The sequence below is a fragment of the Eulemur rufifrons genome, chromosome 15, assembly GCF_041146395.1.
Source record: "Eulemur rufifrons isolate Redbay chromosome 15, OSU_ERuf_1, whole genome shotgun sequence".
Lineage (NCBI taxonomy): Eukaryota > Metazoa > Chordata > Mammalia > Primates > Lemuridae > Eulemur > Eulemur rufifrons.
Window position 1 is genome coordinate 4,058,059 of NC_090997.1, and position 18,067 is coordinate 4,076,125.

At 48.5% G+C, this 18,067-nt stretch overlaps 1 protein-coding gene across 1 annotated transcript; it reads right to left on the minus strand.

The window, feature by feature from the left end:
- Positions 1–839: 839 nt before the first annotated feature.
- On the minus strand, positions 840–15,592 carry UQCC2 (ubiquinol-cytochrome c reductase complex assembly factor 2). The gene is made up of 4 exons (XM_069487764.1): positions 15,449–15,592; positions 5,008–5,082; positions 4,118–4,187; positions 840–1,091 (listed from the first exon to the last, which is right to left on the minus strand). The coding sequence occupies exons 1-4, from the start codon at positions 15,584–15,586 to the stop codon at positions 964–966; spliced, it is 411 nt and encodes a 136-aa protein (XP_069343865.1). The 5' UTR covers positions 15,587–15,592; the 3' UTR covers positions 840–963.
- Positions 15,593–18,067: the final 2,475 nt, after the last annotated feature.

The window sequence follows — 18,067 nt, forward strand, 5'->3', positions numbered from 1 at the left end:
CCACACGGCCCTTCCCCGCTGGCCTGGCCTCTCCTGTCTCGCAGCGCTGCTTAGCCGGGGCTCTGGGCAGACCCGCATTTCAGTGTGGTGGGTTTCCACCGTAACCCTACTGTATCTGTTTCACGCATTTCAGAACATGCTGAGGAATCTAGGTACAAATAAGGAGTTAAGGACTCACTTCCACTTTGTACAAGTGGGTGCTGTGGGCCCCAGACTTGTCCCTTCTCCCAGCAGTATTCTTAACAGGAGGAGGATCAAGGAAGGAAGTGAACATCTACTGGTAAGAGCCAAGGTTCACTGGAATAATAAGGTGACCCCGTGTGTGTCCCCAGCCAGCAAGGCCTGTCCTGTGGCCTCCCCCAGAACCTGCCCACAGTGCAACCTGAGGCCCTGCCTGACTGAGGCCTGTCTAGAGCTTCGCTGTCCCGTAAGCCAACTTAGCACACAGGTTTTTTGCAAGGTCACGGGCAGAGGCCTGAGCTCCATCCTCTGAGTCAGTGAGGACAAGTGCCAAGCAGGTTTTTTGCAGCTCTCAGCCTCGTCACCTCCCTGCTGCCTTCTGTTTGCAACAGGATGGCCCTTTAGATATTTACTGCTATTTCTGGCGTCCTCCCAAGAGCTCCTACAACAAACGGGAGCCTGAGAATCCTGCCAGGAGCCAGCCAGAGCCCTGGAGAGGTGGGGGCTCCTGTGGCCGCAGGAAGCACCTTGTGCAGAGGTCCTGTTCCCCTCCCTCGTTGGGCCCAGAGGGAAACCTGTTTCCTCTCCCCACGAGACTTCCCCACCCTGACCAGTGGTCACGGCAGACATCTCAAACAGCATCTCTTCTGGGGCCGAAACTTCCTTTAGAGCAACAAGGGCTTCCTTTTTGTGAAGGCTACATGCGATTCCCAAACCACGAGGTCAGGGGGAAATTGGGGCAGTTTTATTGACGATGGCAACATGCGAGACGAGACTCCACGCTTAGGTATGTGGGCGAGATAAGGACCGAGCCCAGGCCTTATGCTTCTCCTCAGGATCCTTGGGGGCAAACTTCTCCTGCAGTTTCTTCCACATGCCTTTATTCATCTCCTTAAACTCTTCCAAGGTGTCTGCAAAAGGGGAACCGAAGAGAGAGAGAAACGCAAGTCTAAAACGTGATGGTTGGTCTGAGTGCAGTGGTGTTTATAACTAACTGATCACAACCCGTTACAGATTCCTTGTTCCTTCTCCACGCCCACTGCTTCACTTGACCAGCCTTAAAATAAAATAAAATAAACTAAACCTTGATAGCGTGGATTGGCCCCACAGGGCTTTCCCGACACAAGCATGCCTTGCCTTTCAGTGTTCCTGAAAAACAGAAGTGCAGACCCAGCTTCTGAAGAGCAGATCTAACAGGGTGACAGCAACGACCACGTATGGTGACTGAGCACTGCGTGCCAGGCCCCATTCCCCGCACACTGCATAGCTGTGCGACCTGAGCAAGTTACTTAACCTCCCTCTGCTTCAGTTTCCACATCTGAAAATTGGAGTTAGGGAGGTCCGTGTGGAGCAGGCCAAGTTTTTCGATGAAGCATCTGGGCCAGTGGGCTGCATGGCGGACACTGCAGGGCCATCTCTGTGCCCTCGTGTGGAGCAGGGCAGCAGGCAGCAAGCCCCCGATAGATGCCAAGGGTCAGTGGGGCAGGAGACTGCATTCACACGAAGCAGGCCTGCGGCTAGCACTGGCTTCTCCCCTCGGTGGGAAGCACACCTGGCCTACACCTCTGCTATTAGAAACCACCTTTTTGGAAGAATGGCTCCACCTCATCACCTTCCCCAACCTGCAGAAAAACCCGATCAACCATCCAGCAAACAAACATTTGTTGAGCATCCATGACTCGCGACCTGCAATGCCAGCTGTAGTGAGAGATGCCTCACTAGAAATGCAGGATTGGCAGGGTGTGCCTAACAGGGAGCACTGGGCAGTGTGGGCTATGAGGGTGCAGAAGTGGTGGAGCTGGGATTTGAACTGTGGCAGTATGGGGCATGAAAAGGTAGCCATCTTCACCACTCTGAATGCAAGAGGGTGAGTACTAGCCGGCAGGACCCTTGTTTAAGAACATACCCCCTACTCGCAGCGCTCCTCGGCCTTGGCACTATTGACATGTGGAGCCAGATCATTCTTTGCTGGGGGTTGACTGGTGCATCACTGTAGGATGTTTAGCAGCATCTTGGCCTCTACACACTTAGATGCCAGTAGCATCTCTGGTCCCTCCCACCAGTTGTGACAACTAAAAATGTCTCCAGACATTGCCACATGTCCCCTGGGGGGCCAAATCACCCCAGTAGAGAACCATTGGTCTAAAGCCTTTCCAGGGCTAAAGTTCCATGATATCTAATCTTACCTGTACTTTAAATTTAGATATTCTCATGATATTGTTTAGCTTTCATAGACTGAACTTTCATCTGTTAATAAAACTTCTGGAGAAAAAGAATAGCTTTTCTGAACAAAAAAGATATCCCATTATTAACGATTGTTAGTGGGCTCTTGCCTAAATTAGGACACGCGCTGTATTTCAGCCACAAGCCCAGCATCCTGACCTGGGGCGTTTCCTGAAGTCCAGGCTGCCCCATGGAGCACCAAGTGTGACACTAAGGTATCCCTGTCCACCCACAAGCCATGGGGCCTCCTTTAGCGCCTCCCACGACTCCAGCCCCAGGCAGACGCACACGGACCCCAGCCATGGCCGCAACTCGGACCCGTCAGGCCCCACAGCCTCTCACTGCAAGGTGCTGCAGGCCTTTTCTTGCCCCGCCAGAGCAAAGATTTGGTAAGTTTACTCCACACGGTTGTAACAAAACCATGAGGCTTGCTTTGAAAACAAATGATCAGCAAACTTCTTGGAACTGAACTCGCAGCCAGAACAAGAGACTCCTACGCCGCCATCCTTCGTTGCTGCTTGTCTCCCCCTCACAGAGGCTTCCCTGAGGGTGAACAAGGAGAGGGCAGAGGCAGGGCCTCTGGAACTCACTCCCATTCTAATTTCAGATTCAAACTTTGCTCAGACTCTCCAGGGCCTTCGCAGTGACGTGGTGCATCTATGCTGGCAGTCACATGGACCAGGGACATGGGAGTAAATCCATACATTAGAGAAAGATTTGTCCTGGGGGAAGGAGCAAATAATTAAAAAAAAAGAAAAGAAAAGATTGCCTGGTTACAGGGACATGCTGCTTAAAAATATTTTTTAAATTAAAAAAAAAAAATTGTCAATAAAGTGAATCTGGCCAAAATATCTTCACGCCAGTTTTCCAGAGAGTACTATAATAAAAATAGAGTCAGAGTCAACACACAACAGCAAGTAATGCTACCAGGTTTTAATCTGCTCAGAAGGTAAGCGTTTTCTAGAAGGCCAAATCCTTAAAACTGAGTTGCTAAAGGCTGCCAGAAGAAAAGGAAGGAGAAATTTCCAAAGTACCAGAAGGCAAATGTTTCAGGGCTGTGCCCTGTCAGAAAAGGTTAGCCTATTTTTGTATACAATATCCTTGGCAATAAAAATAGTAGTTTTCCAGTACCTGCCTCCCTCAACCCTGGCTCCCCCGCCCCCTTTGGTAACAATGGAGACAGGCAAGGACGGAGGGGATGGGCTGGCAGGCTGTTTCCTTTCTTGTTAATCAGGGTCTATCAATGGCTCTAAAACACACCTTGTTAAACTCGTATCTAACCCACAGACCACGTCCCCTGGGTCAGATAACTCTTAGGCGGATATCCCCATACACGTTTATTGAATGGCTTTTTGTTTTAATTAAAATCCTCATTGTTTATAAAGCCCCCTCAGGACCATAAAAATAAAATTATTTTCCTTCCATCCTGATTTCAACTACTTCCATTTGGCAAATATGTATTCCCCTATTCCCTGCTGCCCAGCCTTGAATTTAAAAGCACTAAAGATAGATTTTCTTTTTAAAATAATGCCTTTGACCTTCTCCACATTCTATGGCCAAAAGGCATGAGCCCTGTAGCTTCAGAATTTCCTCTGGGCTATTCCATGAGACTTTCCATCAAGCAAAGCTGTCTTATTAGACGACTCCCCCTGGCTGCTCAAACTCAAAGAATCATTTGCAAACCAGCCAGAAAAGGCAGCTGTGCTTTCAATACCTGTGGACAGGATCAACTTGTACTCTTCCACGGACAGGCCACTGAAGGTGGTGTCTCTGGGGCGAGGGTACTGGTCACAGTGGCAGAAAGGAAGAGAGAGGGAGGGGAGAAAAGATTAGTTCTGCAGCCTTGCTCTCTAACCACAGCTCGCCGGGGCCCTGGGCATCGAGAGGCCAGGCCAGAAGAGCAGCGCCACCTTGAGGTCAAGGCTTGGCATTGCAAGAACCGGTACCGCCTGGAGGAGTCGGGCCCAACTTTACTGCACACAGGAATCCTCTCTGGAAAACGCAGGCTCTGATTTCAGAAGGTCTGGGAGAGGCCCACGAGCCTGCATGTCTAAGCGGCTCCCAGGTGATGGCCGTGCTGCTGCTCTCGGACCACACTTTCAGTAGGGAGGATTTAGAAGAAATCCCTTCTGTGGGCTTTTCCATCTGGCCATTTGAATTTGTGGAGTTATTGAACATATTTTCCAAGCCTGGGAAAAACCACTCTACGTGGAATTTGACAGTAACCATGTCAGGGCCCAGCTTTGGAAAAGGACAGGACTTTCCCAATCATCCCATCTTTACCACCGGAGCGTGGGGACAGATCGGTTCCATCAAAGTGGATAGGAAAACACGTGTAAGAGCCAAAGGTTGTCAAGATACTCCCAGAAGCATACACTGGCACATCAAATATATGGCTTTTATTCATAATTCTGAATAGCTTTTCTTTAGACCCAAAAGCCTCTACCAGGCACTTTTATTGATTTGGTTGAAATTACTGGCTCCATTTGAAAGTAGCATACCCACACCTCTTTACAAACAATGCATTAACATAATCAGATTTTCACTCATTCTTACTGGTCGTCCTGCCAGAGGGCTGGGAATATAAAAGACTGGCCCACTCACCTTGTGTTTGTAGTAGTTTGAATGGAGTCTCGCTAAGCTCTCATACATTTGATCACAGGCTTCAGGCTCTGCAATCTGAAAAACAAGCCCCAAGGAAGTGAGCATACTGCCTCCCATACTGCGTCTGTACCTCGAGGAAGGACACACTTAATAACGCATTCACACGAAGCAGGCCTGCGGCTAGCACTGGCTTCTCCCCTCGGTGGGAAGCACACCTGGCCTACACCTCTGCTATTAGAAACCACCTTTTTGGAAGAATGGCTCCACCTCATCACCTTCCCCAACCTGCAGAAAAACCCGATCAACCATCCAGCAAACAAACATTTGTTGAGCATCCATGACTCGCGACCTGCAATGCCAGCTGTAGTGAGAGATGCCTCACTAGAAATGCAGGATTGGCAGGGTGTGCCTAACAGGGAGCACTGGGCAGTGTGGGCTATGAGGGTGCAGAAGTGGCGTCCCCACACGCTCAAGTGGTCAGTGCATGACGCGAGTGAGACTATGCTGGGCTCCAAAGGATGCACGGGAGTTGGGGGCAGACAGGAGAAGGGTGGGGCCTTGCTGGGGGAGGGGATGGCCTGAGCAGAGGAGGCAGGAATGCCAGGGGATCCTTTCGGCCAGACCAGTCTGGCTGAGGGCCCGAACACAAAGGTAAACGGGCCTGGGTGGGAGAAAAAGAGCAAGCTTTTTGACTTAAACCTTCAATATGATATGTCCTTTTGCACTAAATAAAGATTCTTTTATGAAAGGCCAAAAAAAAAATTATCTGAGTTTTCATCTGTGTTCAGTGGAGAGCTGCTCAAATTCTATTATCTAAGGAAAGAAACACAAAGAAGGCAGTGTTGAAGATGAGAGAGGTTAAGTGAGGAGAACCAGAGGACCTAGATGGGGACCCCAGTTAGATCCTGCTAGAAAGGAGAAGGCCCAGAACACTGAGGCCCGGTGAGAGAAGGGAAAATAAATCAATCCTCTGGGTGCCCCAGACAGAGGCGCCCCTGCTGGAGATTCCTGGAAAGACAGGCAACACACAGATGAGAAGTGAGTTTTCCCCCCCTTCACACCTCTTTTCCATTTTCCCTTCCTTTGCCCGTGCTATTACTAATCTATAATTCTTTACACTTTTCTGCCAAGAATTCTGAAGAGCTCCGTAGACTAAAACTTTCTATTTTATGTTTTTTCCCAGAATTCAAATGTTGGATTTTTTTCTAACTTAAATCCTTTCTCGAAGGCAGAGCATAAATAAGTCAGTTGTAAAGCATTTTAATAAGCAGCTCCACTTCTGCCTCCGTGTGTGTCAAATGAGGTCCCCATTTTACAGCAAACAATAAAGAGGATCCGTCCTTAGTTCTACCTGATCCATTCCCGTGTTCGGGCTACTCATCATGAGCATGCCTGGGAGCCACATCGGAAGAGAAGGATTATGGGCTGAGAAGGTGGCCAGTTATCATTGCTGAATAAAAAAGCATTGTCTGAGTGGACAGAATGAATAGACAAGTGTGAGGCTGGTGCCTCTCTGCCAGCCAGCTCTTCCAGGGAAGGTCCAGTGGAACAGAATTCTGCACACATGCTCTGGACTAACGCATTTGGAACATTATTTCTTCACCAGGACAATACAACCAAGACCTAACATAGAAGACAGAAGAACAGAAGGTACAAGACACAGAAGGAAAAAGAGAATAACACTGGCACAGTTTTTTGTGCACAAGATTATTACTTAGATTATAAAAAATAATCGTGTATTTCATGTGTTGCTTGCTCTCATCATACCTGTGCAGCCTTGCTCACTTACAAACTTAACAGGCATTCACTGAGAGCCTGCAGTGTGCTTGGCTCATGCGTGAGCAGGCGACACTCAGGTGAATCCGTGTCTCCAAGGCTGCAGGGAGCAGTGGAGTCAAAATGCCTGGGTTGAATCCTGGCACCATCACTTACCAGCTATGGGATGTCGGGCAAACCACTCAATCTTCAACCAAGAAAGAACACTTTTAAAAAATTGCCACATTTTCTTTATCATTCTCTGTATCTGTATGTACACATTTTCCTTCTGATCCATTTGAGTGAGGAGGAGCATGACATCCCTTCGCTCCATAATATATCCTAAGGAGGAGGACATTCTCTTATATAACCACAGTTCAGTGATCAAATTTGGGCCACCTCAATATTGATACAACACTATTATCTAACCCAGCGTCTGCACTCCAGCTCTGTCAATTGTCTTAGTAATAATCACAGGAAGAAAGGATCTCCTACTGCATTCCACTGCCATGTATCTTTAGTTTCCTTTAATCTGGGACGGTTCCTCGGCCTTTGTCTTTCATGCACTGACATTTTTGAAGCACACTGGCCGACTTAACCTTTCTTTTAAAAGAAAAGATAATAATAGCCCCCCACTTCCGAGGGTGCTGTGAGGACAGATGAGGTAATGCCTGGGCTGCTCTGAATTCTAGGCCTGGAACGCTGATAAATGCGAACCATTAGTTTTGTTGCGGTTATTAGTAGTAAATAGTTTTAGTAAACACAGGCGCCTGAACGGGAAATGACAAAGCAGTTCAAGACAACCCTGGAATGAAACGGTGTGCACCGGGTACGTGGGCCCACGGAGGAGGCACGGGCACTGCCCGGCACTGCCGGGATCCAGGCAGGAAGTGCTGGAGAAGGACCCACGGAGGACGAGCGCACATAACCAAGAAGGAAGTGGCGGTGTTCCAAGCACAGGACCGGCTGACGCCAGCGCCCAGGGAATGGCAGTGGGTCAGCCAGCGTGGCTGGTGTGTACTGCCAGAGTGTGGCGCTAGAGGTGGAAGTGAAGATGCATGGGAGATATCAAGGCTTCACTCCAGACCTGATCCTAAAGGCTCTCAGCGGTCACTGAGCACTCCATGGTCCACGGCCAGGACGCTAAGTGAGCAGCCGTCTGCCGCGCCCAGTCTTCACCTGATGGCGCTCACCTGGACCTTCCCCTCCTGCCACCATCCCCACCACCTTCTCAGCCAAAGCTCCTCGGAAAGTTCACACACAGACTTGCCTTCCTCCCAGAGCCTCTCTCCTGGGCTCCCACCATTGCTGCCTGATCAAACCCACATTTCAACGAGACCCTCACCCGAAGAAACCCAGCCAACCGAAGGTCCCCTCCTGCTTCTCCACACCAGAGAGCGGCTCGGTGACCTCCTACACGCCCTCAAGGGAGTGAAGAGGTGTCCTCCTTCCCCTGTCTTTCCATCTCTGACAGGCAGCAGTGCAGCCAGGAAGGACACGGGACAGGGGCCACTCTCGCAGAGCGTTGCTCCTGTGACAGCAAACTGTACAAGGCCCGAGTGCAAGGTACAAAGTGACCCTCGGAGCTCCCTCACCTCTTAAACTTCCCTCAGTGTTAAAGAGACAGTCTCTAGATAATTTACACAATCCTGGGAGCTCGATCATAATCTGAGAAGGAACTAAACACGAGATCTGAAAACGGACTTGCCATCCAATTTCCTGTTTGAGGTTGGGAAGTGTTAAAATCAGGCTGTGAAAGTAGCTCAGTGGAGGTGATGGGAGTTGGAGATGTGCCAATTCCTAGCCAAGTTCTTACTGTCTAAGGAGAGACGAGCCTAGGGCAATCTGGGCTCCTAGTCAAACCCAATCCAAGCTCAGCCATTAAAAAAGTCTTGCTTACTACTTAAAAGGATATCAATGAAGATATCTAATTCCAGAAGCCTCGCTCACCACACACCTACATCTCATACTTTATTCAGAGTTTAGCACACACATTCCTTAATTTTGAAATATATAGTTTTTCTCATGAAATGGATTGTGCATTTTGAGAAATATTGTTAATACGAGCTTTAAATTACCTGACTTTGCATTCACACCTAATGAGATTACGGACATTTTAGGACCAATAGCAGTGCTGGGTTTGAAAAAGGCAGCAGTAGGGACATTATGAAAAATTCAGCACTGCTCCCTAAATGTGAATAAAATAGATGTTCGACTGACAAAGTGTCCTTTATGGCTCTATTTTTGCTCCTTTTGCATTTCCCCTGCTCAGTCGTCAGTAAATTTCTCTTTACCATATTAAACTTTTATACATACAAATCTACATCAGGGCCTGCGGCACTGATTTCGATTTTCAAAATTGAATTTTGGGTGGTGACAGCAATTGGTACAGCAGTCCCTATTCTAGTCACACAAAGGGACGCATAAGCACTTTTGGGAAAGGGTGTTGAAAATTGCTTTGCTAATTAAGGTAGAGCTGGATTCGGTCCAGGAGGATCTACGAAAAAAGGTTTTCATGACTTGGTAATGAACTTCTGAAATGAGTTCATTCCATTATGGGAGCCTATTCCCTTCAATTCAACTGAAAATCTATTTCTTGAGCACCTACTATGTAGAAAGTGCTCTGCTGGGGAACTGTGGGGGGACGTAAAGAAGAAGACCCCGCCTGGCACTGGAGAAGCTGGCAGCCAAGCTGAGGAGACACGATCCACTTGCATTAAAAATCACCCGCACCCTGAGGCAGCGTGTAACCGAGCCCAGAGTTGTGGAACCCCAGGTGGGAGCTGGGCGCAGGCTGAGCCGAAGGGCAGGTGTGGCGGGGAAGGGTTGAGTTTCACTGCAATGACAGTGCACAGGGTGAGTGAAGCCAGAGTCCCCAACTCTGAGGAGCGTCCACCTGGGCATGAGTGTAACGGAGATCAGAGGAGTGGCAGGGAGGATGGACATGAAAAGGCACAGGACAAGGGTGTTTCAGGCAGAGAGGGCTTCACGGGCCTGGGAAGCCACCAAATTCTTGGCAAACCCTGTATTTGGGTTTGGGTGGGCAGGGGGCAGTGGTCCACAGTGCACTAGAGTCTCAGAGGTTCAGAACCACTTCTTCTTCTTCTTTTTTTTTTTTTTTGGAAACAGAGTTTCGCTTTGTTGCCCGGGCTAGAGTGAGTGCCGTGGCGTCAGCCTAGCTCACAGCAACCTCAAACTCCTGGGCTTAAGCGATCCTACCGCCTCAGCCTCCCGAGTAGCTGGGACTACAGGCATGTGCCACCATGCCCGGCTAATTTTTTCTATATAGATTTTAGTTGGCCAGATAATTTCTTTCTATTTTTAGTAGAGACGGGGGTCTCGCTCTTGCTCAGGCTGGTCTCGAACTCCTGACCTTGAGCGATCCACCCGCCTCGGCCTCCCAGAGTGCTAGGATTACAGGCATGAGCCATCACGCCCGGCCTCAGAACCACTTCTTTATGGCCAATGTGGGAGGCAGTGAGAAGACACCCTTGCTGAGGCTGTGGCTTGTGCTGGGTAGAGGTGGGAAGAGGCCAGGTTGGAATCATAGGCTGGACCAAGGACCAGAGGGCACTGAAGGTCTCACAGAGCTGCCTGCAACTTACCCAGGAGGCAACGGGCAGACCTCAAAGATCTTCGCATAAAGTAGTATCCCACTGGAAGTGGCTATCCTTTTAGGAGGAGCCCCTGCATCTTTAAACATGCCCAGACAAGTGCCACCCCTTGGTCTGGACGTTACCTTAACTCACGCTAGCTCCATTCAGAATTGGGAGAGAAAAAAACATGGAGATGTTTGGACTCCCCCTTAGATATGATTCTCCTCACAACTCCTGTTTTGCAGTGGGTTCAATATTATAACTAAGAATAGTATAATCTGTTCTTAACCTACTGCTTAAAAATGTGACTTCAAGGGGCCCACGTATGGGGGTGAGCAATGCTGAGATGGCTTCGCCATGGCCAGCATGTTCCAGGCAGCTGGGAAGCTGGCTCCCTGCCACGCCAAGGAATGCCAAAGACCACGCCTCAACTGGGTGACCCATAAAACAGAATTATATAAAACCTCTGAATTCTCCTTTGAGAAGGTGGAAAAATCATTTACATTACCAGAAACCCAAGACAACAGTTAACTTCCTTCAAACTGGGCCAATATTATTTAAACCTGGCTACAATACAATCATAAGAGCTCGCTGGTGGGTGAGCCCCTTCCTGGGCAGCATTTCAGGCGGTCCCTTAGGGGTGTGCCCTGTGCTAGATAAGTGGGTGCTGGTGTGCAGTCAGAGATCTTTTAGGAAGCTGCTTGTGCACCTAATGAACTCATTAGAAAGATTTGCTCCTTTCTCTGTAGTTAACAATTACAGTTGTTTTGCCACCTTCCCTCATGTTGTGATTCTTTTATTAAGCTCTCAGAGTTCCAGGAACATGTGTTCTTAAAGAAACTGTATTCAAAGGGGGCAAAACCCATCAACATTGACTTTTAAAAACTGCACAATAGGATATAGAGTGTAAGAGGTGTTACATGTGTTCCTGCTTCCCACCATCACCTCCCTCTGGGTGGGTTTAGGGTGGACGAGACTCCCCAGTGGGCAATTTGAAGTGGAATAAACAGAGGCAGCGCTGCTTGTACTCTAGTTTTGAGTATGAATTATTAACTTGCCTTCTAGTGAGCCTGGCTGTTCTGCACGGGGGCCCCACTGAGGAACGTCTTTCTTCCCATATGCACTGGGGAGGCAGTGGCCGGAGCAAGGAAAAGCAGGTGGGCAAACACAGGGAGGTGTTTAATTCATTGCCCAAATTCTCTATGGTCCAAAAAGGTTTGAGTGGGGAACAAGGTGAAGGGAGTGGCTTGATGTTCACAGAACAAGAGATTGTTCTAACAAGACATAACTTGGGAGGAACAGCAGCTGAGGAAAGGCCAGGCACCGAGGAGACAATGTCACACCGGGATCAGGCAGGCTGCATCTGTTTACCTGGCTTTTACCACCAGAGGGAACCCCCTGCCCCCACCGTAAGTTCTTTCCTCGTCTGTAAAATGGGACTAGTAATGGCCACCACTCAGCTGCACTAGGGATTAAATTAAATGAGGTCACGCATGCGGAGGTGTGATGTGCACCTTTCAGGGTTATCATTAGGACACAGGAAGCCAAAAGGTAGAGGAGGACTGCCCGCCTCTCTCCTCTACAGGAATAAAAAGAATGCGTGAGCAGAGCTAGTAACTGGCATAACCAAGCGGGAGCTCCACACCAATCAGCCAACCGGGTCTAACCCCTACCTCCTGCTGCCAGTTTAATGAAGAGTCTACCAGAACCACCTCTCTTTCTCAAGCTCTTTACAAATGATCTGGGGCTGCCAGTGGGAGTGACTCACAGTACTGTTCTCAATTCCAGCAAGGGGTTGCTCCCTCCAGAAATTATCACTAAGATTTATTAAGCTCAGGTGCATCCTCTGGTGACATTAGGATGAGGTACCACAACAGTGGTCCTGAGTAATATGCCTGCTGCCATCATGATGCACTGGTTCACTCTACCAGGAAGGCATTCATCAGCTGCCGTGGAACCATCAACCAAGCCATGACTTGAATTTACAGCTATGACTCAAACCTGTGTAGGTCTTCGAGCAGAAACTATTTCCCTAGGTGATGACAAAGGATGACAAAAGAGAAAGCTCTACCCTCCTGTGCTAGCTCCTCTTACACTAACAATCCAGTAGGTGAATGTCACTCTCTTGCCTCCTCAAGGATGTAGCCTCTGACTGCCCACCTGTAAGCTCCCTGGTGGTGAGGACCAGGTTATGGCCCTCTTCTGTAGTTCCCGCAGTTCTCCAAACACAGTACGCTCTCACGTCAATTCTTACCACTCAGGAGCTATTTCCTTCTCACTCTTCACTACTTCTCTTCATCTAGTTCTGCCACATCTGCAACTATATTCAAATGAACTTCGTCTCATGAGCCGTAACCAATCACTTATTTATCTATTCAGTCAGACATTAACTGAGTGTTTTTTATGTGCCAAGAACTACGATAAACACTGGGTTGGATCCTAGCACTCTGGGAGGCCGAGGCGGGAGGATCCCTCCAGGTCAGGAGTTTGAGACTAGCCTGAGCAAGAGCAAGACCCCGTCTCTACTAAAAATGGAGAGAAATGATCTGAACAGCTAAAAATATACACAGAAAAAAAAAAAAATTAGCCAGGCATGGTGGCACATGCCTATAGTCCCAGCTACTCGGGAGGCTGAGGCAGGAGGATTGCTTGAGCCCAGGAGTTTGAGGTTGCTGTGAGCTAGGCTGACGCCATGGCACTCTAGCCTGGGCAACAGAGCGAGAATCTGTCTCAAAAAAAGCAAACAAACAAACAAACAAACCACTGGGTTGGAGGGAGATAAAAATGGCATCATCTCAATTCTCAGGAAGCTCACCCTAAAAATATGCAGGGAGCAGAGCTCCAGAAAGTCTATGGGGTTTATAGAGTTGGGACTAGATACAAGATACAAAGATCTTTCAAGATCTTTGCACTTTGGGGCAGTGAAGACCACCATAAATGATGTGAGGGCCCTGAATGTAGCATAACCTGCACTTTCCCCCCAGAAGTCCTGGGCCAGATACTTCATGCCACCACCACCCAATCAGTGGCACTACAATGATGCCACTGGACATGCTCTTCCTCCATTAGGTGGGTTGCCTTGACTGTATTGGGCTAAGCTGCAAACAAAAAACACGTTCCTGCTTTGACAGGTCTTGGTCAAGTTTCACAAAAGTCATTTCTTCAGATTGTGTGTGTATGTATCTCATTTCATCTCTCTGACCTCTTGCCTGAGCCCAGGCTCAAATATGCAACTGCCTACTTGACATTTCCACTTGGAAGTCAGTCCACTTGGCATCTGAAGCTTAACCTGTCTAACACCAAACTCAAGATGTTCTTCCCACACCCAACCTGTTCCTCATCTACTATTTCCCTTCTCAGTAAATGGCACCATCTTATACCCAGTTGCTCAAGCCAAAAAAAAAAAAAACCCAAAAACCAAAAACCAAAAAAAAATCTAGGTGCTATCCTTGGTTCCTCTCTTTCTCTTTATCCCACATCCAATGTATCAGCAAGTCCTGCTGACTTGACCTGCACATAACCTGCATCCAGACACTTCCATCTCCTGTGCTGCCATCCTCATCCAACCCACCACTGTCTCTTGCCTGGGGCACCATAGCCGGCTTCTCTCCAGCCTCCTTGTTTCTATTCTTGTCCCCTTTAACCCATTCACCACCTACAAGCAGAACGATCTTTTTTAAAAAGTAAATTAGGGCACATCAGTCCCTGATAAACATCTCTGGTGGCTTCTCACTGGCCTTATAAGATCTAACTCCTAGGCCGGGCACGGTGGCTCACGCCTGTAATCCTAGCACTCTGGGAGGCTGAGGCGGGTGGATAGCTCGAGGTCAGGAGTTCGAGACCAGCCTGAGCAAGAGTGAGACCCCGTCTCTACTAAAAATAGAAAGACATTATATGGACAACTAAAAATCTATATAGAAAAAATTAGCCAGGCATAGTGGCGCATGCCTGTAGTCCCAGCTACTCGGGAGGCTGAGGCAGTAGGATCGCTTAAGCTGAGGAGTCTGAGGTTGCTGTGAGCTAAGCTGACGCCACGGCACTCACTCTAGCCTGGGCAACAAAGTGAGACTCTGTCTCAAAAAAAAAAAAAAAAAAAAAGATCTAACTCCTAATTAGAGCCTTTAAGACCCTACTGTGTCTGGCTCCTGACTTCCTCTGACCTCAACTCTCAGCAAACTCCACCTTACTCACGGCCACCCTCCCGCCATTCTGGCTTTCCTTCTGTTCTCTAACACTGCAATCTGCTTCCTGCCTCAGGGCCTTGCAGTGCCTGGAGTTCCTTTCCCGCCACTGTACATTGTTGGGTCATCCTCTTCCCTGGGGTCTTACCTATGTGCCAGCTCCTCAGAAAGGTCTACTATACTGATAGTACCCTTCTATCATGCTACCCTAGTTTATATCCATGACAGTACTTGTCTGTTCTTAGGTATGTCTACTTGTTTATTGTGTCCTGAACTAGAATATAAAACTTCATACGGGCAGGACCTCACCTGTCTAATTCACTGCTCTCTCTCTGGCACCCAGCACAGTTCCTGGCACATGGTAGGTGATCAATAAACATGTGCTCTATGAATGAATGAATCCCAGAGCTCCAAACCTGCTGCACAGGCTTACCGGGGCCCAGGGAAAACGCAAAAGCTCGGTGGGGGCCCTGCGGAGGTCCCTGGGGATCAGCTCGGTCAACACACAACACTACGACGTAATGGTACCGTGTCATGGGAGCAAAAAGCATGAGGCTGTCACCGCCTGCGACTGGTGTTGGGGGTCTCTACTCTGCTTGCACCTGAATCACTTGGAGAGCTTTTAAAAACGCTGAGGCCAAGACCTCACCCCGAGAGATTTTGATTGAATAAGCATCTTAATTTTTAAAAAGCTTCTTCGGTAATTCCAAGGTGCAGCCGGGTGAGAGCAGTGAGCAGCAGGAAAGGACGTCGTGCTCTGTAGCTCCTGGAGGGCTAAGGGGGTCCACGCGCACGTGCCGCCTAAGAGGAAAGGCGCGCGCATGCGCAGGGCCCCGCCGCGAGCCCGCTCATGGGCCCCGCCCCTGCCTCGTTTCCACCCCTCACCCCAACCGCCTCCCCGCCGGTCACCTGGGTGTTCTCTCCCTCCCGAAAGGCCTGTGCTACCCGCTGCCGCAGGTAAGCGCCCAAGTCCCGGCCCCGTTTGGTCTCGTCCACTGGCCATTCCTCACAGAGCTTAAGAAAGCGCCGGTAGCGGCTCGCCGCCATTTTGGGCCCCGCTAGTTCCTCCCCCTGGGGGAGGAGTCTGCGCCGACCGATGGCGCTTGCGCACTAAGGCTCTAGCCTTCCTGAGGAGGCGGGGCGGGAGGCAGGAGTGGGCATGCGCATCCTCGCGGGCGCCTCGCTGCTCTCCGGGTAGGGGCGCTGCTCTCCAGTCTTTGCGAGCTGAGCCAATTCAGCTTTCGTCTTCCTGGAACCGGCCAAGCTCCCAGGGGAAAGGCAGACGTGTAGTACCCCAGGGACAGCTTTGCTTCCCTTTTTCAATGACTATACAAGCTCCAGACTAAAAAACCCTCCTCCGAGACCTCTGCTATTTTGCATAAGCCAGTACATTTGCATGTAAATACAGGTTATTGCATCAAGATGTGTTTGAACTTAATCACGTAGCACGCAGGCGGTGTTGTTCCCGCTCCCCGTTTCTCTTCGCAGCCCCCTGTACCTGTCACTGCTGCTTGGTACTCTGCCACAGTTCCTTCTTAGTGCTCCCCGGTTCTTGTCCCTGTCTCCCAGCCCCTATTAGTATCCCTTCTGTCCTCCCATCCCCCCAGCAAGCCAGGCACTATTTTCTAGAAGGCACAGGTTTCCTAGTCTGGCCAATGTCACCTGGGTTGATTCAGCCTAGAAAAACTTCTTTTTTATGGTTTTTGTAATTTATTGTTTTTTTATTGTGTAATACACGCAAGATAAAATTTACCATCTTAACCGTTTTCAAGTGTACAGTACAGTGCTATTAAATAACACTGAATAATGTTGTGCAGTCATCACACCATCCATCTCCATAACCGTTTGATCTTGTAAAACTGAAACTCTATACCCATTAAACGGTAACTCCCCATTCCCTGTCCGCCCCCCACCCCAGTCCCTGAAAGCCACTAGTCTATGTTCTGTCTCTATGACAGAGGTGGGGAACCTGTGGCCTTTAGGCCACATGTGGCCTTCTAGGTCCTTAAGTGCGGCCTTTTGACTAAATCCAAATTTTACAGAACAAATCCTTTTATTTTTATTAATACATTTTTGTTTGCCTTTTATATTTTTGTTTTATTTTTTAAAGGAACGTATTTAAAATACCAAAGCATAAAGTAAGTTTCAATGAAATAATCCTCCCAGGTTGATTGGCACAGTTAGAACATTAGTAAGCCATTAGGGCAAAATTGATGGCTGCTATGCTAATTATTTAGTTCTAATTTCCTCTGCCTGACTGGTGCCACGACTGCACCAGGCTGGTTGGCTAGAGTCTATTATCAGCTTCTGACAACAGTGCACTCTCTTTCTGTTTGAAGTGGAATTTGTGAATAGTTGCACAGCTCAACAGTATTTCTTAATTCTGTCTGCTTAACAGCCCGTCATGTCAAAGAAGACCAAGAGAATGCTGAAGGAAGAAAACAGATTTTTTTTTTTTTTTTGAGACAGAGTCTTACTCTGTTGCCCAGGCTAGAGTGAGTGCCGTGGCGTCAGCCTAGCTCACAGCAACCTCAAACTCCTGGGCTCAAGCGATCCTCCTGTCTCAGCCTCCCGAGTAGCTGGGACTATAGGCATGCGCCACCATGCCCGGCTAATTTTTTCTATATATATTTTTAGCTGTCCATATAATTTCTTTCTATTTTTAGTAGAGGTGGGGTCTCGCTCTTGCTCAGGCTGGTCTCGAACTCCTGAGCTCAAACGATCCGCCCACCTCGGCCTCCCAGAGTGCTAGGATTACAGGCGTGAGCCACCGCGCCCGGCCGAAAACAGATTTTTTTTAATGAGGATTGGGAATTGCAATATCAACTTGTTTCTGCTAAAGATAAGATGATTTGCTTGCTTTGTGATACTGTAAAATCAACATTAAAGAAATTCAGGCCAGGCGTGGTGGCTCACACCTGTGATCCTAGCACTCTGGGAGGCCGAGGCGGGCGGATCGTTTGAGCTCAGGAGTCCGAGACAAACCTGAGCAAGAGCGAGACCCCGTCTCTACTAAAAATAGAAAGAAATTATATGGACAGCTAAAAATATATATAGAAAAATTAGCCGGGCATGGTGGCGCATGCCTGTAGTCTCAGCTACTTGGGAGGCTGAGGCAGGAGGATTGCTCGAACCCAGGAATTTGAGGTTGCTGTGAGCTAGGCTGACGCCACGGCACTCTAGCCCGGGCAACAGAGTGAGACTCTGTCTCAAAAAAAAAAAAAAAAAAAAAAAAACATTCATGCTCATAAGGACCACAAATATTTTAAATTAGAGAGAGAGGCACAAAAGTTTGCATCACAGAAATTAAAAGATGAAAGACGAATGCAAAGACAATTCTTTCTAACAGCAATCCACATTTGCTGATTCTGTTCTTCATAAAATTTAACTACCTGTTCTCACAGAGATAAAATTTTGCAATCAAATGCTCTACCCACGAGCTATACCCCCAGAGGTAAAATTTTGGCTAACATCTGTCCTGGTGATAGCCAACGCACTTTAGAATGATATGGCAAATCCACACTGAAT

Excerpts from the sequence above, each read along its gene's own strand:
- UQCC2 (XM_069487764.1), bottom strand. The coding sequence starts at position 15,586 with ATGGCGGCGAGCCGCTACCGGCGCTTTCTTAAGCTCTGTGAGGAATGG. Across the intron at positions 5,083-15,448 it reads GGGAGGGAGAGAACACCCAG|ATTGCAGAGCCTGAAGCCTG; the intron begins GTGACCGGCGGG and ends CTTGTTTTTCAG. Across the intron at positions 1,092-4,117 it reads CAAGTTGATCCTGTCCACAG|ACACCTTGGAAGAGTTTAAG; the intron begins GTATTGAAAGCA and ends CCCCTTTTGCAG.